The sequence below is a fragment of the Leguminivora glycinivorella genome, chromosome 12 (genome assembly GCF_023078275.1).
Source record: "Leguminivora glycinivorella isolate SPB_JAAS2020 chromosome 12, LegGlyc_1.1, whole genome shotgun sequence".
Classification (NCBI taxonomy): domain Eukaryota; kingdom Metazoa; phylum Arthropoda; class Insecta; order Lepidoptera; family Tortricidae; genus Leguminivora; species Leguminivora glycinivorella.
The window spans coordinates 19,623,133-19,646,998 of record NC_062982.1 but is presented as its reverse complement, the minus strand read 5'-3'; the positions used below and the strand labels follow the sequence as shown (position 1 = coordinate 19,646,998).

The window sequence follows — 23,866 nt, the reverse complement described above, 5'->3', positions numbered from 1 at the left end:
TTATCCCTCTGAAGCTGTGGAAAGAAAACAAATGGAGGGCGGGAAAGCAAGTTATTGTGCTTGTTCGCTCTTATCTCCTGGAGTTCAGAGCAAATCTTGTATTTGTTGTTCATGTTGGTGGCGCGAGGCCACGCGAATCCAGTTTTTCATAGAACACGGCCTTGGAATTACATTTGGTTTCGCTTGAAGTATTGTTAAGGTTATTAATTCTTAAGTTATTTAATAATTATTAGTTATGTATGAAACTCTTATTGACTCTAAAAGTTTGGAGAGAGTTGCTTCTCAGCGAGATCTTGTAGTCACTATAACTAATAGAGTAAATTCCCTAAATATGGACTAGTCACATAATATGGACTATGGCAATTATTCGCTAGATGTCGCTGTTATCGTAGTGAAGTTAGTAGCATTCGATGCCCTGGCGTCGCCCCGCTCCGCCAGTCGATTGCAGCGAAGCTACATGTCCGCTCGTGTCAGTGATCGCCATTTTGAAATTATAAGCACATTTGATGTAATTTTTGGGTGAGTTTTGTAAGATTATTACTGCTTTATTTACGGTCGCTTATTCTTGAATCTCAATATTTTAGAAACGTAGATTTGTTAGTAAATGTTCTTGATTTAATGTGTAACTGCACGTCATACCTATAATCTTTGAAAAATGTTTAACGTTCAAATGCCACTGGTTCTTATTATGGACCAGTGGTGAGGTTTCAAATATGGTCTAGTGGTCCATATTATGAGGGGTTAAAAAAACATATTTATTTCTCATTTAAGACTATTTACATTAACAAGTTCCTCACATATTTTTGCAAAGTTGTGCTTATATCACACTAAAAGTATCGTGGTCCATATTTTGTACCCCCAGTCCGAATTAAATACCCAGTAGTCCATATTAAGCTCTTCTTTTGTAGCACTCAATTTTGACACATTTTATAAAAACAAAAATATTCTTAGAGGATTTGCTTTTTGGATGCAATTTTAGCATAAGATATAATCACTAGATAGTTTCTCGACTGATTGACTTTAATTACGCTTGTCTAACTTCAAAGTTCTGCGTTTTATTTCATTAAATCCTTATGGTAGTCCATATTTAGGGAATGTACTCTTAACTTAAAATGGGAAGAACACATTTTACAGCTTACCGAAAAGGCCAACTCTATGTTATTCATGATTAGAAAAGCCTTTCGCTATAAGAACAAGAAGCTCTTTATTACAATCTATAAGACATACGTAAGACCATTGCTGGAATAGGTATGCGTTCCAAATTTGGAATCCATATTTTCGAAAAGATATTAGCCTGATTGAAAAAATCCAAAGATGGGCAACAAAACTGGTACCATCTCTTCCCAACCAACCTTACGAAGACAGGTTAAAAGAATTGGGTCTAACAACCTTGGAGCAACGAAGACAACGCGGCGACTTGATAGAAACGCACAAAATAATCTCAGGACATTATAATGTACTTCATTAAGTGACATTTTCACTCGGAGTGTGTGTGACAGATTGAGAGGACATTCCCTGAAGTTGACACGGACACAGAGTAGTAGCAACCCTAGAGGTCACTTCTTATCTAACCGCGTAGTGAGAGTGAGTGAGAGTGTGGAGAGTATGTTTCTTGCCGGTCCCATAGTGGATACCCCCCTCCCAACTGAGGGGGGACTGAAATCTTCTCGAGGATGAGGCGTAGGGTTTAGAGGAGGCGTAGTTTTATTTGACGTTCATATGCGCATTGTAATATGCCTACTTGAAAAATAAATATTTCATTTTCATTTTCATTTGCCCGAAACCGTAATCAGTGAACTCTTTTAAAAACATACTCGACAAATATTTATTGAATGGACAAAACACAAGTGCATCAGGACATTGACGTGCACGTAACATCAGCTTTAAGCTGCCTGTGTTAACAAATAATAATAAACGGAATACCTATTTTTGTATAATTGAACAAAAAGCGATACTTAAATACAATCGACAACCTGTTATAGCTGTACGTACATCCTTGTGTTGTAATCCTTTTTACAAAGGCATAAAGTATAACGATTGTTAGGTTAAGCGTGTTGCTGTTAGTACCAAGAGGTTGCCGTTAGTGAGTCTAACGACATATTGATTTAAACTAACACGATCTTCACTCATATTATTAAATTAAAAATAATTAATTATTAATTATTAATTTAATAATATGAGTCTAACGACGTTCCGAATTTAACGGAAAACAAAACAAACACGGTGTATGTAGAATCAATTTCATCCGATACATATGATTGCGTGCAGAAGCGCTGATTGGCCTAGCGGTAAGAGCGTGCGACTTACGATCCGCACGTCGCAGGTTCGAACCCCCGGCTCGTACCAATGAGTTTTTCAAAACATATGTGCGAAATGTCATTTGATATCTGCCAGTCGCTTTTCGGTGAAGCAAAACATCGTGAGGAAACCGGACTTATTCCAATAAGGCCTAGTTACCCTTTGGGTTGGAAGGTTAGATGGCAGTCGCTTTCGTAAAACTAGTGCCTACGCCAAATCTTGGGATTAGTTGTCACAGCGGACCCCAGGCTCCCATGAGCCGCGGCAAATGCCGGGATAACGCAAGGAGGATGACGACATATGATTGCGTGCCTGAAATAAAATTGACGATATGTCCTGCTTAAGTAGAAACTTCATTCTTTCACCAGTTCGCTTCTTCTTGGTAGACCATCAGAATAACGCTCATGTTCGCTAGCATGGAAAACAATAGGTTTGCAGCTCGGTTGTATCAGAGACGGTTAAGAGTAAAAGCATTTGGGAATACATATCTCTGGGGAAACTGGTTTAAAGCTCTTCAAATTGTCAAAAGCAAGACCTTTAAATTGTGCTTTGTTCTCTTGACTCTTTAGGGAAATAGGTTAACTAGATTTCATTAATCGCAGACCGTTGCATGAAGTTTCTATGGAAGTATATGTACATTTATTCTATATACCTCTATTTGTATACCGTCCAAGACAAATTAAATTTTGAGATTTGGACTCTGACTTTCGGAGTAAAATTTTAAGCTAGTCAATTTTATAACCAGGAGGTTAAATAATCAAGATTTGTAGACTATTCTAGGCATTACAAAAAATAAAATAGTGCAAGCACAAAATAAGGGCGCTAAAATACATAATTCATTTTGTGCTCAACATCGTAAATATTTTTGTCCGTATAAAATAATGGTGGTTGTGACTACTAAAAAATACAAATTAAAATATTTTCTGAAGATCTTTTATTCTAAGTAGCAGTCAAACTCTAGTTATAAATACTACATAACCAGCCAGCATATTTCATACAGGGTGTAACAAAAATGGTGGTGATCCGTTTAAGGGCGTATTCAGTATCGTATTCTCATCAGGAAAAAGTAAGATAAAAATTTTTTTTTGCAAAAATTTTTTTTATCTTTGTATGGAGATTCGACCGATTCGCGCGGCCCGGCTCATACAAAAGTGAAAATTTTTTTAGCGAAAAAAAAAATTTCTTCTACCTTTTCCTGCAGGCCTAGCACATGATGGCCGCGGGAGTATGTCGCCGCGAGATAGACTACCTGTCCTTATGTCATTAATACAATTAGACAAAGACGTGTCATCTATCTCGCGGCGACATACTCCCGCGGCCATCATGTGCTAGGCCTACTGATAAGAATACGATACTGAGTACGCCCTTAAACGGATCACCACCATTTTTGTTACACTCTGTATAATACCAAGACGTGCGAGGCGAACCTTTTTACTCTTTTTAGTTCATTGCGAAGCGCCTGCCAGCGCGTGATAAGCTACAGCTGCGTGTCGTAATGGGAAATCTTTGCTCATCTGTTTTGTGCAGGCGCTTGCATGTGCAGCGTAAAAGGATGTTACCCTTAAATTGTTTTTGTCCGTTTTAAATGACGTCCTATAAAGTCTAGGCTAACTCAGATTCCTAGGCACTCTGGCGCAGGTGGCGTGATCCATACGGTCTAGCGTCTATCCCTTTTATTTTTACGCACTTTCGCATCGCTTTATCTTATCAAAATTTGAAAAAAATACTTAGTTTAAAAATTACAACCGTGAGGTCTTTTTGCGCTTGTGACAAATGTCGTTGTTATGTAAATATTTTAGTAATTTGTGCGTATTTTTCACTGAATTTTATTGAAATAGTAATTAAGTTACTATTTAGTGTCATTATTGTGAATAAATGACAAACATTTCATTATTATTTTTGAAGTTATAATATATGTCACTTTAAAGTGACACTGCCAGTTAGTACTAAATATTGTGTTTTTTCCATTTGTCACTTGTAACGGACATTGCCAACTTTTCTAAACGAATATTTTTTTGTGTATTGTTAACATTAGTTGCATTTTTACAACAATATGGCTGGGCAACGTTTGAGGTCAAAGAGGATAATAGCTCTTCTACCACCTCCAGCTTCTAAAGACTCCGATTAAGAATCAGACAACGAAGAAAAAATGAGAATCTTAGCTAGAAAGTTTTTTAGAGACGACTGCAGCAGTAAACCTTCTTCTCCTAGAAGTGTAGGTACCTGTTTATTTTTGCCTGGACTATATTTTTATTTTATTTATTAGGAAAACTCACAGATAAAGTTACTATTAGGCTTATAACATAGAATCAACCAGCCAATAACAAGTTTCCACAGATAGAAACTGGGCAAAGTACATGCGTGCAAAATTACAGAAAATTGTGTAATTTATTTAAAGATTATGTAATACATACAATACATCTATATATGAGTTCAAACAATGATTGAGAGCAAACAATAAAAGGAAGAAAAAAAGCAGTAACTTGTTTATAGTGTTATTTGAGAGTTAACAGTGGGTGAAGTCTTGGGTCAGTAGTTTGCGTACTGATGTAAAACTGTCAGAGATCAGATCGATGGGGTCATGATCAAATCAAATTTGATTGAAATATTTAGTGGCTCTTATAATAAAGGATTTTTTTCTGAAGTTAGTATTAGTGGCGAGGATATGGAATATTCGTTTAGTGCGAGACACAAGGCGTGAGGGGACTATGAAGTGGAAACTTCAAGCTTGACAGCAGATCCGGACAGTCAACATAGTTTTGAGCATTTTTCATGATCTACGTCATGAAGGGATACGTTAGGGATATTGCGCCGGACAAAAAGAGGTAGCACGTGTAGTTTCGGACAATGTTGAGTGTAACTTATTAAGTTTACGTTTTATTTTTCTATGTTAGCAATGTGTATGTGTAGTTGGCAATGTCCGTCCAAAGTGACGTCTTTATGTTAAGCAGTAGTTGGCAATGTCATTTATAAGTGACGCTTCAAAAAAACCATTTCCAATTTTTTCATGTTTTTTTTCACACATTTTCCCCTTAATCTACCCTAACTGAACCCAAAACACCAATTTTCATTATAAAAATCCTGCGCGGTCATAGAGTGGCAATTTAAGGGTTAAAGGACGAGCTTAATATTAATATGAAAGATTGTAAAGATAGAGCTTCAAGGTGGATTTCTATGCGTAAAGTTTCCTTGTGCGTCAAGATAAATACGATTATTTCCATCCGAAGTTCCAATAGTTGCGCATAAAGCATACCCTTTGGGCCCGGAGCCCTTTAAGCATGGAACGTCATCAATATGAAGCGCAGTTGAGATTTTTGAATAACAGTACAGACTTTCGTAATTTTTTCCTATTTCCTGGATTGAATCACCACGACATATACTGTTAAAACATCGACTTATACTACCTACTTGATAAAAATAAAACACTGTAATAAAAGATAGGTACCTACTTATGCACATCACATCATCATTATCAAGACAATGATGATGACACAAAACAAAATTCTATTAAAATATTTTCCATAGAAACAATGTCGCCAGAAAATAAACATATTATTGATAACCATTAAGTGGAAAATAAAATAATTGAAAATTAATGAACATGTCAACAGTAGGCATTAAATAATAAATGTATAGTCAAAAAATATAATATTATGTTTACCTACCTACCTGCATCAGTGTTTCTTATGTTTGCTTAAATCTGATTTTATAGTCTTTATAAAATGATAGTAGAATCGATAGTATCAGAGAGGTTCGAAGTTATTCTACATCTAATATTCTCTACGAAAATACTAATTCAGTTGAAGTTCGAAACCTTGGACATAAAGTTAAGAATTTCGCGTTCAGGTTACTAAGAGTACCTACTAAAACTTTTACGGCTTCTTCTTACAAATAACATCTGAATAAGAGAATTTGTAAAGTTAAGTCATTTAAGTTTATTATGAGATAAAACTTTGGGAGCTGGTAATTACGTAAGTAGGTATAAGTACTATAGAATTGTATTACTTTTCTGTTTTTCATTATTCTGTAAGGATATAGCGTTAACAATACGTATCTAATACCAATAAACGAGCAATTCTTGAATATTTATTTATTTATGTGTATACGAGTGGGGCCTGTAACAAAGGCGAAGAATTGAACTCTAGGCTATTCTCCTTATACTGATCAACATTTGTTCGGCGACTTTTAAAAATAACTTGTATTTTGATTTTTATCACCCTTGAAAGTTTTTTCTAAGAGGTAATGTATTGCGAATTCTGTTAAGTCTAAAGTGTGACAGACACCGTCAATGACAACAATAATGGCGTACATTGAAGCTAATATTTATTTTGTATGAAAAATTAAAAAGACTTCATAATTTTTAAAAGTCACTGAACAAATGTTGATCAGTATAAGGAGAATAGCCTACAGTTCAATTCTTCGCCTTTGTTACAGGCCCCACTCTGTATATTTATTTATATGACGATCATGTCAGGGTTTCGAATCCCGGCCTGAAACAAAAAAGAATTATTTGTATTTAATATGAGTTTTCTTATCAGACGTGATATAATAAAATAGAACCGAACAAGGCTCGGTCGCCCAGATATTGGTGCTTTAGTTCCGCACTAGTTCGCAAAGTACTACATTTCTTATGATGTTGATATTTCAACAGCCATATAAATGTAAGTAATGAAAAATGTCGTAAGTGCGAAAAGGAAATTCGTAACTTGTGTTGATTTAAAACACTCCCTCTGGACGTGTTTCGATATATCGCCACTCGTTTCAAACTTATTCTTTTCCGCACTTGTATCGTAACGTACTACATATTACGTTATTGTTACTGGCTTAAGTACTGCCAGCAGCTGTCTTCATCTTCACAAATCTTTAAAATTTTGCAGGTTTTAGTTTTAACTAATCTAAAAAATACTTCATTATTACTTGTCTATACTACTATTTAGAATTTTAGACGATAACATGTACTAAACTAACTAAGTTATCAAATATTTTTATTCTTACCGAAATTAATATTTTCTTTTGATAACTTCAAGGCTTACGGCAGATTTTAGCTTTGTTTATTCAACTTTGTGAGTCGGAAAATAGTTTTTATTATATATATTCACGTGATGGGATTACCAGGGGCAAGGAACTTTAGTTTTATAGACAATATGTCTGTGCCGTGTTTACAATGTATTCGTTTGCTTATGTAGTATGAAAAGGAGATTTAGATTGCTTAGTGCACCTTTATTTATTTGCTTCAAGCTGGTGACTATTTTGTAACTATTGTTTGGAAAAAAATACATTATTTCAAGTAAATTAGGTCTCCTTCGCGCATATGCATAATATCTATGAAATATTATATGTATGTATATTTGTATTATATATTTGTGTAGAAGTACATATGTATTGATATGATATGCTATGTATTATATTATATATATTACTTATATTGATTGGATTGTAAATAATAGTGTTAATAATTGTCGTAAACTGCCTATACCTAGTTGTCATGCTCTCTGAATTATTTTTCCCCTCACTAGCTCGGAAACACGTGTTTTGTCCTTTAATACCAGCGGGTAAAAACGCATTTTATCCACTAGTGGGTAAATTAATTTGACCTTGAATAAAGTCATATTAACTGCTTTAAAATTGATAAAAGTAGGTGAATCTAGTAATAAAGATGATTTACCAACTGTGGAACTACTGGGAAGCAGTGATAAACGCATTTTTTGCGTTGTAGTTTCCTCGCTATAGTGAGGGGAAAAGTTTTGTGTTACACTCGGGTGCAAATGTATTATACTTCTCGTGTTTAAAAAACTCGCAAGTTCAGGATTCTATTCTCGAACCACTCCCTTCGCTCTTGGTTAAAGTATAGAATCCTTTCACTTGCTCGTTTTTCAATTTCACACTCGGTGTTAAAATACAACTTTGCCTTTGTATATATAACAAATAACTATTTCTTACTGCACCCATATTCGCGAATTTCTGTTTTGCCTTATGGTTGACTGGTAGAGAATGCCTTAAGGCATTAATTCCGCCATTTATACTTCTTTTTATTATTGTGCAAGAAAGATTAAATAAATAAATAAATAAAAAGAAGTGAAAACTTGTTCCATACACTGTAATAAAAAGATATTGCAAGTTACATTTTACTTACTTCCCGGTTTCCTAATGAAATATATATATATATATATATATATATATATATATATATATATATATATATATATATATATATATATATATATATATATATATATATATATATATTATAATGTATATATATGCCCGGAAAATTTAAGTTGTGGAGCGACATACTGAGGTGTTTCCCTTAGTGCGTTTTCACATTATCCGATCCGATATCGGATGTAGGACCGATATCCCATACATTACAGGCGCCATCTTGAATTTTTTCCATTGAAATCCTTCCGACATCCGATGTCGGATCGGATAATGTGAAAACGGACTTACGGTGACTCAGTCCTTCAAGAAGCAGAATGTATTATGTATTTAAGATTCTCAAAGCACAACCTTTGCTACTTTCTTATGTTAATGAATGAATAAATGCTTTATTCATAAATACACTAAAATGGTACAAGTAAACCTATGTCATAGTGACTTTATAAATCATACTGTGTACATGGGTATAGTGGCCTAGGGTTCCAATTGGTTGACTGTACGTGTATACTTAATTAAGCATATACGTCGTTTTTATACCTTATACCTACGCGCCTAAAACCGGATAACACTAGTAAAATGATAAATGACATTTACTACGCTGCAATCCCGACAGTTTCCTCAATTTGCATGAAATGTTACACTTTGTATTCAAGCCCAGATACGGTCCTACAAATTTAGCTCTCACTTCGGCCGTTACAACTTTACCTCTAAACTTGATTTATTGTCCTGACTGTCCAAGTGCCGTAGCCGAATGGTATTTCTGCGACGCGAAACGAAAAGGAAACGCCGCGAAAGGTAGTCTGGCTCTGTCACGCCAATACGCACGAGCGATAGAGATAGATATCTACGAGCGTTTCGTCTCGTGAGCGTCGCAGAAATGCCATTCGGCTACGGCACCTGGTTCATTTACATAATAGGTACACTAGTAAAATGTAGTAGTTTTATCGATAACAGTAAATGTGTTCTAGAGAGACTAGAGAATTAGAAACATATCGTGTGTTCTTATTTAAATATGTATAGCCAGTATACTTACCAATTTGTACTACTAATCCCTCAACATATACCTGCTATTATTGGCCTGGCAATATCGTCACTACTTTAAAAAATCTCGTATCTCACGCTGTTCCTCAAAGTTAAAACGCAGTAAGTCTATATGCATTCCATACATACTTACTACAATTTTCTTTTCATTGACAGACGAAGATACAAGTTTTTTTAAAAGTAGTGACGATATGTCCCATGTTACTCACGCTGCGCACCTACTGTAGAAAGTAGAGGTTGCAATCGTTCCTGTGGAAAAAAATACAATTTGCTGACTAATTCCAAAGACATACGTAACTCCGTATAGACAGATACAGTCTAAGAAAAGAACGTACCTCAAAACCATACAGATAAAGGTACGGTGACCTAGATATACCTACACCTTTGGGGACGCTCGGCTAGATGGCGCTAATATTAATATTTGACATTTTAATACATATCAAGCTATGAATAATTGAGCCAAATTGTCAAAACTGAGGTTCAAAAGTTTTAAGCCTGTGTCGAGAGATGGCAGTCTGTGCACTGTGATTACACATTTTACTTTGACAGTAACTCTCTATAATACTCGATCCTCTTTGATTTTAGTTAAAGTAGTACTAACACGTGCCTTAGAATGGTACTTGCTTCGCGTGAAGCTACACTATATCAGCCTTAATGTCAACGCTAAGACATGTGCACCACTGCACGTGGCAGGAACTTCTTCGCCAATATTTGCGGCATCGATCCGGCAAACAGTGAGCTCACTAAGTGCAGCAACATAGTAAAAGGCTGTAACTACGAGTGATAAGACTTAGAGGTGTTTGCGTTACAACTACCGGTAGTATACATTATTATAGCATTGTTTTGTGAGGCTTTTTTTACCCAACTACGGAAAAGTATATGGGTCAGATTTATAAAAAAAAGAACAATCTCGCGACAGGCAAATCCCACAACGCAGGCTTCGTCAAAGCAAGTTATCGAGTTCCAAAAAGCATTTGAAAGCCTGTGTGGTCTGATTTTTTTCCTGGCAATCTGCCATCCAACAGTCAACGTTACAAACGCTTCGTAGCGAAACCAGCGTAACGACTGTGCGTAACCAAGTGCACAAACGCTCATGAAACGCTCACGATAATATCTCATTCGTAGCTATCTATCCCTATCGCTCAAGCGTATTGGCGCGACAGAGCCAGACTACATTTCTGCGGCGTTTCGCATCGCAGAAATGACATTTGGCTGCGGGGCCAGGGCCAGTTGCGTTTCAATCGCCAAGTAACGACAATGATTGACATTTCGATCCGACAGAAAAGTAAACTCTACCTAACCCAACTAATTAAATACCTACGTACTATAGAAATTTGGCAAAAATATGAAAATAACAGTAGCTACTGATTTTACTAAGGAAACATGTTTGCTATGACGGCGTATATCCTTTTCGCACGTGTTTTGTACGACGTTTTTCAGTACAGATGAGCCTCCGAAGTTTCGACCAGGGGCCCGTTTCTCGAAAGGTACAAGCCTTGTATTACAAGTGCGGGAACTGTCAAATCGTATGGGTTGTCATGGAAACACACTTGTAATACAAGGCTTGTACCTTTCGAGAAACGGGCCCCTGGCATATAATGAACCACTTCTCGAACTAGTGCGTAAAAAAACGACCATCTGTACTGAAAAGGTTATTTTTGTCCAAAGACGGGATTATAAATTTACCTGAGGATCAAAAAGGGCACGTACCTACTCCTTACATTGATAACCTTCATCACTCAGTATTCAGGACGTACCACGCAGGCATGCGAGGGTTAAATTATGTTATCTAAAGTTGTGGACAATGTAGAATCTTGTAAGTTGCAACAAAGGGAGGGTTAGGTAGGTAACTTATTGAGGTGATTTGATTGATTTCATTGATAAATTTAGTGCTTTTTAGGGTTAATAATTATAGTGACTAACTGAAAGTCTAAAGCAATCTTTACTATTTCCACCAAACATGCGCTGGGCGAGAATTTAAAATTCGCTATACAAATTTCAATTCCCTCTCCGCTCTGCCCATTCACGCTCTCCCGGTGGAATTACCTTAAAAATAGGTACGAGAAAATGAAATAAATTATATGCCTTAAAAGTTCATTTAGAATAAAACAAAAGTATCGCTACATGCGGAATCTTCCAAGAAATTGTACACATACGAGTATGACCCTTTTATATTTAAAGCCATCATTATTACTTAAGTAAATTACTAATAAACTTTACTTTTACTTTTTTCACGTCCCAAAAAATCTGTGAATGAAGAAATTAAAAGAGAAAAGATAGCGTGGCTTAAATCAAAAAGGTTATCATTGTTTCCTCGTGCTGAACCTTGGCACTGTGACCTTCGAACGTGGGGGGAAGTAGAACATTATGGGGTCGTTATAAGTGAGTGACAAGTGACAGGAACAACCGATAATGTAGTAGGGTTATATGAGTAAATGCTCAAATTATCGTGAAACACGTGTAAGCCAAAAAAGTAGGGAGTCAATAACTGATAGATAGATAGATAGATAGATAAAAGCTTTATTTGAATGCTGCAATAACACACAATTACAAATGCAACATAGAACAAGAAAAAAAAAAGGATAGTTTTTTTCCTAGAATATACATGTAGATCTAATTCTAAGATATGAAAAAGTTTTTGCTCGTTTTGTTATTATCTACCACGAATATTGTTTACTAAATTTGGTCATATTTAACCAATTTCGCAGTGTAAAAATGCTATCTATAACCTTACGTAGGTGAGCAGCAAGCGACCTAAAAATAAGTAAAAGACCAACTAGACAAGGAACTGTAAGGACTAAGAATTGATTCCGGTTGCGTTTGCAAAAAAAACAAACATCCTAATCATAATCATAATCAAAATATTTATTCGTAATAAAATTAAAAACTACACATTATGCATAAAGTATGACTAAAAACTACAAATGTTACAAGGGATGGGTAAGTTTATCACGAAATGGTCCCGTCTCAGCATAATGCAGACCCGGAGGTCAGCGCTGATCTTCCGACGAGACCATTTGCGAGACACGAACGCAGCCGCGCGGTACGGCCCTACCGTAAGTTGAACGCGTTCTTGCTGAAGGCGCCATTTTGTCTATTGTCTCTAATAATCCTAATGAACCACATTTGAATAGACTGCCTAGTAAATTTTCCGAGAGTAAAGGAATAAAATACGAAACGAGTCAGACGGTCCATTAGAATTAACCAGCCATGACTCAAGAGTGCCTGCTTGCGTGTCTACGTCACTTTGAATCAGAGTTGACTTATGTTAACATTTTCCTGTTTTACTCATCCTATATTGAGTTCGAATAAAATGTCATGGCTTAGGTACTTATACGTGTACCAATATAATGATATTGAAGTAATTTGTTGCATTAGATATGTTAAATAAGCAAAAATAGTTTCATTTGTAAAAAAAATATATTATAAACGCTTAAGTTAAGGTACCCGAAAATATAATTTTATTTTTGAATATTATGGAGAAGATCACATACATATAAGTAGGTATACACACCGGACGTATGTACTACGTATACAGGCTGTTTCAAAGAACGTAATACAATACGTTTTACCGATGAAGAATATATTGCACTTATTCAGATCTTAAAATTCTACGTAATTAAATTTTGCTAATTTTCTAACAAAATAAATAAATCCAATTCTGGAAATGTGGTCACCCATTAATTGTGACGTCATGGCATGTCTTTCTGTGTCAGTTGTAGGTATGTTATCAGTTACCAAGGTGTTGATTATTGTGACAGATATACTTAACATGTCAGAATGCATTTTATTCATAAAATGTCAGTCTAGATAACCAAAAAGGTGAGTTTATACTACAAAACTAGGTTCGAACTATTTTCTCTTAACAACCTAGGTAGGGTAACCATGTTGTGGACAAAATAACAGGATTTAGAAAAACAATGATCTGACAACCGGTCTGGCGCAGTCGGTAGCGACCCTGCCTGCTGCGCCGCGGTCCCGGGTTCGAATCCCGGTAAGGGCATTTATTTGTGTGATGAACACAGATATTTGTTCCTGAGTCATGGATGTTTTCTATGTATATAAGTATTTATATATTATATATATCGTTGTCTGAGTACCCACAACACAAGCCTTCTTGAGCTTACCGTGGGCCTCAGTCAATCTGTGTAAGAATGTCCTATAATATTTATTATTTATTTATTTATTTATTTATTTAATGATACCAATGATTATTAATTCGTTTAACAACATGCAACCTAATGTAGTGTTTTAGCAATAGGTAGACGAGTTTGAATAACATGTTTTGTATTACGTTCATTGAAACACCCTGTATATTTTAAGTTAAAAAATAACATTAAAGATCTACATATTTACTCAAAATGTGTGCTCAATCAGCTTTATGACTTGTTATGAAAAAGGTGTCATTAAATAAGGTAACGGCGGCTATCAACGCGGGTATCGAAATCGACGTCCATTACCGCCGCATTTGCAAATACGCATTTTATAGGCAAACCGACCAATTTCTTAAAAAAAGTTACTCACACAAAGGAAGCCTGTTTAGTTGACTAACGCACATATAGGCGATAGAGAGTGTGAATGAAAGAAGACGCTCGCTATTTGACAGTTTTTGCCACGGGGCCGCGAGAAGAGGTTGTGTCATACTGACGTGTGACGCTAAACCTAAGTGAACTCCAATCTCATTTAGTAGTTTACGTAATAATTATGGCAAACAGGTGAAAGTTATGCATTTCAAATTATTGTTCATAGTTTTCTACATGACTTCTGAGTACTTTTTACGTATTGTTTAGCCTGGAAATGTGTTTAAAGTGGAAATTAAAAGCGGTGATAGGCGCCATTTCGTGAGTAGATTCTATTACTGTGGTATACCACAGTAATAGTTAAAGTAGTGATATTAGTTCTTTTTGCTTTATTTTAAGTATATGTGATCAGTTATATAATGTCTTACAGTTGTTTCAATCTTGATCTATTCACGCTATCAAAGAACTATTTACGCGGTATGAAAATTATTCAACAAAACCTTAATTTTTAGCAAAAACTTCATGACTGATTTCGTAGTTTCTATGAAAACCGTTAATTTGTCAATTTTTTTAAACATTGACATAAAGTCTGATGCTTACTTACCAGTTATGTAAACTTGGTTTTAATATAAGGTTGCAATATTTTATTTTCATTTGTAATGAAAATACATCTGTATGACTTTGTTTTTATGGGTCGGAATTAGATTTTATAATACTCCAATTTATGCCTATTACCGATGGTACGATCAGATAACCCTCGGTAATAGAATATATAAGAATCTATTACCGATCTATGCAATATTTGTTTGGGTCGGTAATGGGCTCCTATACAAGTATCTATTACCGAGTGACATATTAGTCTTGTATCAAAATATGACATTTAGTGTACCGTAAGTACAGATTTCTTAGGTGAAACTGAGTCTTCTGTGGGTATTCATAAAGGAGGATAGTATAGGTATTTGTCATAATTTGTATATTCAACCGTCGGTATTAAGCTCCGAATTTTGAGATGGGTTTCTATTTACCGATGGCAGAAAAACACTGTCATTCATACCCTCGGTAATGAAATCTCAATTCGCGTTAATAGAACTGCAGCCTGTTCATTACCACGGTAATAGAAAATTTAGGTATGTTGGCTTCAATAATCATTTTATGACATATAATAAACTAAAATGATCCTAAAACTCTTCAAAACTAATAGTTCAATAAATACTCTTCCATAAAAAAATATTTGTGGTCGTTAATGAGCATTGATACCCTTAATTTTTTGGTATCTTTTGAAATCTTCCTTAAGTACCACGTTAATAGGCGCCATTACCTTATGACAGTGATAAATGAAAATTAAACATCAAATAACAAAGTTTTCTTTGTAAATAAGGCACATTAATCTAGACTTATTTTATTTCTTTACGAGATTTTAATAGCTATGATTGCGTTACTAGTTAAAAGTTTGAGTGTTAAATAACTTTATTTTATAAATAACTGGTGAAATATTTCGTAGACTAATATCAAACCTGTAATTTGTTTAAGTTGAAATCATCTGCCTGTTCGATATTTTTCGTTAGGATTTGACTAGAGATGGATGATGAGTGCCTAGATACTTATACGAGGGCTGCTACTTATGTTTCCAGAATGGACCACTTATTGAATATGTTTATACAAAAAATAAAAAATAGAACTCTTTGCAAGTGGAATACAGTTTGTTTCATATATCTATCAGTCGGTTTCACATTGTAGCTTCATTTTTCAAAATGTTTGTTTCATCTTCAACGGATTTGCTTGTGAAATTTTTCGTATGATGTTTTTTACGATTTTCGCCTCGGGTTTACTCATAAATATCGCATGGATCGGATTTTTTCGACTTTAGGGGAGGAAGTCCCATCGAATATCAATATGTATCGACGGTTTAATAAGTTTGAACGTGGTCATCGTATGTATTTTTTTTATACTACGTCGGTGGCAAACAAGCATACGGCCCGCCTGATGTAAAGCGGTCACCGTAACCTATGGACGCCTGCAACTCAAACAGTGTCACAAGCGCGTTGCCACCCTATTAGAAACTTGTACACTACCTTTTGCTGTGTTAAGTACACAGCAAAAAGGAATGTACAAGTTCTAAGGAGGGTTCGGGTTGCCGACGACTCAAAGGACAATAGACGGAACAAGTTAGTTCCGTAAGTCCTCCCGTCATCAGCACACCGCACCCTCGTTGAGCTCTGGCAGCCTTACTCAACGACAGGAACACAACACTATGAGTAGGGTCTAGTGCTATTATTATTAGTATACGGATCAATTAAAAAAAAGCTCAAAATCAGCTGTTATCCCACAAAGTATAAATGCTGTGTGCGACCTCATAATGCAAGATCGTCATAAATGTCATAATAGAGAAGTCTCTTAGAGACAGTTTGACGTGCATTTGTAAGATATTACATGAAAATTTGACTGTAAAACAATCCAGGGCGGGTGATCTAGTGGTAAAGACGTTAGCCGCGTAAGCTGAAGACTCGGGTTCGATTCCCGGCTCGGCCACCAGTGGGCCTTGTCGATTTTTCTTTCGTGTATGATATCTATTTCAATTTATAATTTAGTAGTGTGACTACTTGAAAAAAGAACAAATCAAAAAATATTCAATAAAATAATTTGATTTGTTCCTTAGTTGTGTAAAACAATAAGTTCGCAAAATACCAGTTTTTGCGTAGATACAAAATGCACGTTTTGTATACAACAATCAGAATGGAAAAGTGCTATGAAAAGTGCAACAATAAGTATAGAAAAGTGCATCATACGTCTCGTCTAACAAATATGAAGGTAATAAAAGCATTTACAACTATCTGTACTTTGGATACTGAAGTAGCAGCCCTCGTATTCAAGAATAAAAGGATTGGTTTATACAAAGTAAATCGTATAAAAACTACCAAAGTACTTGGCTAATTTATTCATCTTATGATCTGGCTATGAGTTATTATCATTAGATATAAGGGAACAAGGGATAGGCTTCAATGGTTCTTCTTGAGAGGGATATAATATAATAGTATAATAACGAAACACTGCGACAGATTTCCATATCTCCTCCTTTAGTTTTATCCCGTTTCCTGACTTAGGGCCAGTTGCATCAACCACATTTGACAGACACATCATCGTCACACAGCAGACGTCTATGGAACTTCACATACAATATAATTTAACGAACGCTTTAACGGTGACAGGCGGTTTGATGCAACCGGCCCTTGTAATGTTCCAATAACTGTATTCATTTTATTTTTTCCCAGCTATGCTGTGAACTGGCCCTGCTCATCTCAGCCAGCGGCATCGGGCTATACTACCGAGCGTTAACCGAGAGAGCTCATCGGAACACATTCGCTGGTACCAGAACTTGCCTGGAGCAAAGGGTCAAGCTGGAGTGTGAGCGAGAGCAACAGGAGAGGCTGTTGCTCTCTGTCATACCTGCGTACATCGCGGCTGAGGTAAGACTAACTGTAGGTTATAGATTCAGAGCATAATATAATAGAAGAAAGTGGACGAGTCGCTGTCAGACGTGTCTCAGTTGTTAACGCATTGAGGATTCAGTTTTCGTTGTGTGCGTGCGTAATGACTAGAGAGCGGATTCCAAGTAGCGATTTAAATATTAATATGGATATGACTAACATAATATATTATTTTTTCTACACACAATAAAAAATGTATCGGAACATAAAAAAAACCCTTTTTGGATGCTTCTTTAAATATTTAATAAATTAACTAATTAAAAAAAATTAGCAAACATTTTTATATTTAATAACTAGCTTTTACCCGCGGCTTCGCCCGCGTAATAAAAGTATTCATTAAGATTTTCATTTGGATCCTTAGGTTTCTCTGGTATATTTATCTGCGATTATTTCGATTGCACATAATACTTTTGCTTGCAATGATTGTAGAAATATTACACATCGACCACAGCGTAGGTAATTCTATATACGCTGGGGAAACCTTTATAAACATCCCACATAGCCCGTATTTCGACACTATATGATCGGTGGGTAAAAAGTACTTTTTTCTATTATCCCTTACAATTTTTTACATTTTGCTTATACTTATCGCAAACGTAATCTTCAAGCAAGCAAACAACGATCGTCTTAGAGCACTTTGATTGTAAGAGACCGCCGACCGATTATCCGTATTCCTCTAACGATACCCATATTATCCGTATCCGTATCCGTATCCGTATCCGTTTCCGTATCCGTATCCGTATCCCTATCTCTATCCCTATCGCTATCGCTAACGCTATGGCTATCGCTATCCCTATCGCTATCCCTATCGCTATCCCTATCCCTTATCAAGATAACACTAAGTTCTCGCGCTTTGTACACATATTTAAAGTCACATACAGGTCGAAAGCGATTAATTAACATTATTTTTACCTTTTTTCCCAACGTTTCGGCAAGGTTGCACTGGCCGTGGTCGCGGAAGACTGACGTCCCAGCAAAATGTCACCGGAGATGTAAACAACACAAAACTACCCGATATTAATTTATATAAATGTTCGGGGTAGACAAATAAATATAATCTACCCGCATGTAATTATTTACGACATCACATTAGAAACCTCAGAAATAACAGTACTTCTCCACTATTTAATGGATGTTATTATACATATAAACCTTCCTCTTGAATCACTCTATCTATTAAAAAAAAAAAACCGCATCAAAATCCGTTGCGTAGTTTCAAAGATTTAAGCATACAAAGGGACATAGGGACAGAGAAAGCGACTTTGTTTTATACTATGTAGTGATATCGCTATCCCTATCCCTTATCAAGATAACACTAAGTTCTCGCGCTTTGTACACATATTTAAAGTCACATACAGGTCGAATGCGATTAATTAACATCAAAAAATCAAAATCAAAATAATTTATTCAGCAAATAGGCCACAGGGGCACTTTTACACGTCACATGTACATAGGTATTTAAAAAAATATTTAAAATTGAGTTGAAATTACAATTGATACTATTATATACTAATTCTAAGTTCTAACTAAAGTTAACTCTATACAATTAATTAGAGATGTAGAAGGTCTCTAAATGTCGAATTACAACCAAGAACTACACTAAATTTTAATATAAAAAGTACAAATACAAAAAAAAAAAAAAGTCTAAAATTACTTTAGAGGTGCAAATGACTCTAAATGTCACAACTAAAAATAAAATGTATATCTACTTAATCTAATTCTCCTTAGAGATGTATATGGTCTCCATGAGTCAAAATCATATATTTAAAATATTCACTAAAAGAAAGGAAACAAACGACAACCGAACAAAGTGTCCTAATTTAATAAAAATTAGAATTAAAGTTACTAAGTTATAACATTATTTTTACCTTTTTTCCCAACGTTTCGGCCAGGTTGCACTGGCCGTAGTCGCGGAAGACTGACGTCCCAGCAAAATGTCACCGGAGATGTAAACAACACAAAACTACCCGATATTAATTTATATAAATGTTCGGGGTAGACAAATAAATATAATCTACCCGCATGTAATTATTTACGTCATCACATAAGAAGCCTCAAAAATAACAGTACTTCTCCACTATTTTATGGATGTTATTATACATATAAACCTTCCTCTTGAATCACTCTATCTATTAAAAAAAACCGCATCAAAATCCGTTGCGTAGTTTCAAAGATTTAAGCATACAAAGGGACATAGGGACATAGGGACAGAAAAAGTGACTTTGTTTTATACTATGTTGTGATGATATAAACCTTCCTCTTGAATCACTCTATCTATTAAAAAAAACCGCATCAAAATCCGTTGCGTAGTTTCAAAGATTTAAGCATACAAAGGGACATAGGGACATAGGGACAGAAAAAGTGACTTTGTTTTATACTATGTAGTGATAACATCGTATTTTTTACCCAATATTCACAAAAGTATCCAAAAAGGGTTTCATTTTTATGTTCCGGTATAGTTGTTTTGTGTAGAAAAAATTATAAATTATGTCAGTCATATCCAAATTAATATTAATATTTAAATCGCTACTTGGAATCCGCTCTCTAGTGATGACACGTCTCGCTGGGCGTTCGCATGTACATAGACATGGAGATGATGCGCGAGTATTGCGCAATAGACAAATAGGAGCGAGTGTGTGTGTGTTCAAGAAATTGCGACAGCCGTCTTCAATACAAATCGCCCGGCATATCCGGTCCGGTCTCCTTCCATCCTACATCTGTGGTTAAAGGAGTGTTGACTGATTGAACACCTTCGCTGGTACCCAGGACTCTCATTTCACAATTTTCCCGGCTCTCAACGAAAACTCTAGAAATTGGAATCCCGATGTGATGCCAAGGCTCGCAGTTTGCAGAGCTATCGAGCGACGTCCGATGGCGTTACTATCGTCATGACAACTGAATACCTACCGCACCGTGTTTGCTTCTTGAAACTCTTGAAAGGCCATTGTGATTGGTCCGACGTCTGGTCGTCTGTGGTCTGAAACTTCGCGTCAAGCTGGACTGTGAGCGAGAGAAACAGAAGATGCTGCTTCTCTCTGTCATACTCGTACATACAAATACATCGCAAAGTAACAAGCGTTCAGGAGGGCTATGAAACACTACTGTTTCCAGCTTTGAGCAGCATTTCTAGACAGAAGCAGTTGGTCGCTTTTTGGTAGTTAATACGGTGCGTTCAATCTATGAATATTATGGAATTTATAAACACAGTTGGTAAGGTACAGTGGGGCAAATCCCGACTGGGGGGCTAATGTAACTGATCCATTTTTTCCATGTTTTACAATGTTTGCATTATTAAGTAGAGTGTCCACCGGTTATGTATGGTACCGTTCAGTGGATACATGTAGAACTCAACATCATAGTGTAATACTTAATGAAAAAAAATGAATTAGTTAAAATTGCCCCCTAGTCGTGATTTGCCCCGCTGTACCTTATGTATAATTGCAGCTCTCCAATACGAAGTCGGCACGAAGGTTTGATCAAAAATGTGTCCCATAATCAAAAACGTTTTACTAATAGTAGGGTAAACGAGTAGGGTAGGGTAGACAAAGAGAGTCTTGACACATTCATTAATTGTGTACCAGAGCCTTTGTGAACTTCTTTAATGAGGAAAATAATCATACATCATTAATATTTTTCAGTATTTCATAATCTAATTTGATTTGACAAGGAAAACCAACACAGTATGGTAAAAGAGCCACTTTTTGATGTTGGTTCGTTTCACAGCATGAAAAGTGAAAAGAACGTTTAAAACCTAACAAAAGCAATTTAAAAGGACTGAAAAAAATAAGAGCATTACCTCCCGTGTTTTCAAAACAACATTACCCCGAGATAATGAATTATAATGGGCGACTTTTTGCTTTGTGAATGACAATAGTTATTTGTTATACAAGGGGGCAAAGTTGTATTTTAACGCCGAGTGTGGAATTGAAAAACGAGCAAGTGAAAGGATTCTATAGTTGAACCACGAGCGAAGCGAGTGGTTCGAGAATAGAATCCTGAACTTGCGAGTTTTTTAACACACGAGAAGTAAAATACATTTGCACCCGAGTGTAACACAAAACTTTTCCCCTCACTATAGCGAGGAAACTACAACGCAAAAAATGCGTTTATCACTGCTTCCAGTAGTTCCACAGGTGGTAAATCATCTTCATTACTAAATTCACCTACTTTTGTCAATTTTAAAGCAGTTAATTTGACTTTATTCAAGGTCAAATTACTTTACCCACTAGTGGATAAAATGCGTTTTTTACCCGCTGGTATTAAAGGACAAAACACGTGTTTCCGAGCTAGTGAGGGGAAAAAATCTTGACGGTTTCCGTTGTCACACGGTAAAAATGAATATAGCATTATAAATAAGTACCTTATTAAAAAAAAAACTGCTGTTAAGTGAGAATTGGTTCACAAACATTAAAATTATAGAATTGATTCCAATATTTTATGTAATCTGATTTAAGTCATGGATCATAATCTTACTACCTTTTACCAAAGAGGATCGAGTATTATAGAGAGTTACTGTCGAAGTAAAATGTGTAATCACACAGTGCACAGACTGCCAATGCCATCTCTCGACACAAGCTTAAAACTTTTGAACCTGAGATTTGACAATTTGACTCATATTCTTAGCTTGATATATGTTTTAAAATGTCAAATATTAATATTAGCGACATCTAGCTGAGCGTACCCCAAAGGTACGCCACGCGTACGCTATCTTGGCCACCGTACCTTTTTCTGTAAGGTACTGAGGTACGTTTTTTTCTTAGACTTTATCTGTCTAAATGGAGTTATATATGTCTTTGCTTTTACTGAAATGCGTTTCTCACCTACGCTACATTATTAATGCAGGTAAATAAATACTATTTTATAAAAAAACATGCTAGTTGCCTTCTCCAATAGTCATAATTATCCATAGCAAATAATAAAAAAACTAAATATTATAAGTAATAGTTATATAAGTTGTGAATTTATTTGTTTATTTTATTTAAACTTTACTGCACAAATGGCGGGCTTAATGCCAGTAGGCATTATCTACTTAGTCACGCTCACTTTTAAATTCTTAAGAGGACACGGTAGCGAAAATGCTAAAATGGAAAGGAGCCCCCCTTTCAACTTGGGAATTTTAGTTAAATATACAAGTGTTATTAACTAGATGTATCGAAAAAAAATTGTCCATTAAGAATAACTCAGTCAAAAGATATTTCAAAAAAATCTTTAAAATCGAGGTTCCGCTCTTGACTCTTTCCTCCTTCAAAACTCAATCAATCAGAACGAAATTTGAGAATTTGAATAACAATGAAATAATCTATGTCGGACCGTTTAGCTTTTTTGGTTAATTGTTACCAATCTTGTGTATCACACCTTTTTTTGCGCCACAGTGAAAAAGGCCGTTTTTGGAATTTTTTTATTGGCTCTAGAGTCTTTAAAAAGCAGAATATCAAAAAAATCAAAACGGTCCGACACAGATAAAAATAATAACAATCTGTGTTGAAAAAATCATTGCTCTATCTTCAAAAACCAGGGAGGAAATAGTCGAGAACGTTTGTATGGAGAATTGACCCCTACCGTATCGTCTAAGGCACCGGCCACACCAGACCGTCGCGTGTCTCGGGGCGCGCAACGGGCGTCCGCGCCACGCCACCTGAGTGTAATTCAAAAAGCGTCTCCTCAGTACATTTTGTATAGGAAGGACGTAAGGCGCGCCACCAAGCGGCGCGGCGCGCGCCCCGCCGCCGCCACGCCACCTGGAGCCCTTTTAAACACATATTTCTGGCAAAATACAGAGGTACATGTAATTTCCGACGAGGTACAAAAGGTACATCAGGGGTAAATTCTACCACTGTGATCTGAGCCCAATAAAGCGAGGTGGTCCGGCTGCAGAGTATCACGCCTACAGATACAATATTACTTCAAATTTAATATACTTGAAACACCAATAAATGTAAATTTGTAAACGAAACCATTGAAATTGTGTGGTGGCGTAGGGATTATTGAGGCTTACATTCCCAATTCTGAGTAATATTGCCAAATGAAATAACATGCATGATGGAATGACGTAAATTCAGTGGCAATAAATTATAAATGCCGTTTGGAAAGTCACATTGAAAATCTAAAATAAGGAGTAAAATAGAAATAAGATATTTTTATATATTATGATATTTTTATGATATTTAATGTTTAGAACATAATAGTAGTGTTACTACTTAAAAACCGGCCAAGTGCGAGTCGGACTCGCCCACCGAGGGTTCCGTACAAACTTTCAATGGTTAAAATAATCATACTAGTTACTCATACTCATATTCATTTATTCATTCAACGCCATTTTACACGTCAAGATTTGATTTAAAAAAATAATATTAATACAACAATAAT

General features: G+C 35.7%; 1 protein-coding gene across 1 annotated transcript in view; it reads left to right on the top strand.

The window, feature by feature from the left end:
- The window catches only part of LOC125232035 (adenylate cyclase type 2), a 348,143-nt gene that overhangs the window by 143,839 nt on the left and 180,438 nt on the right, over positions 1-23,866 (top strand). Inside the window, 1 exon segment of the mRNA XM_048137646.1 lies at positions 17,285-17,479. Within this exon segment, the coding sequence (XP_047993603.1) occupies positions 17,285-17,479 (195 nt within the window).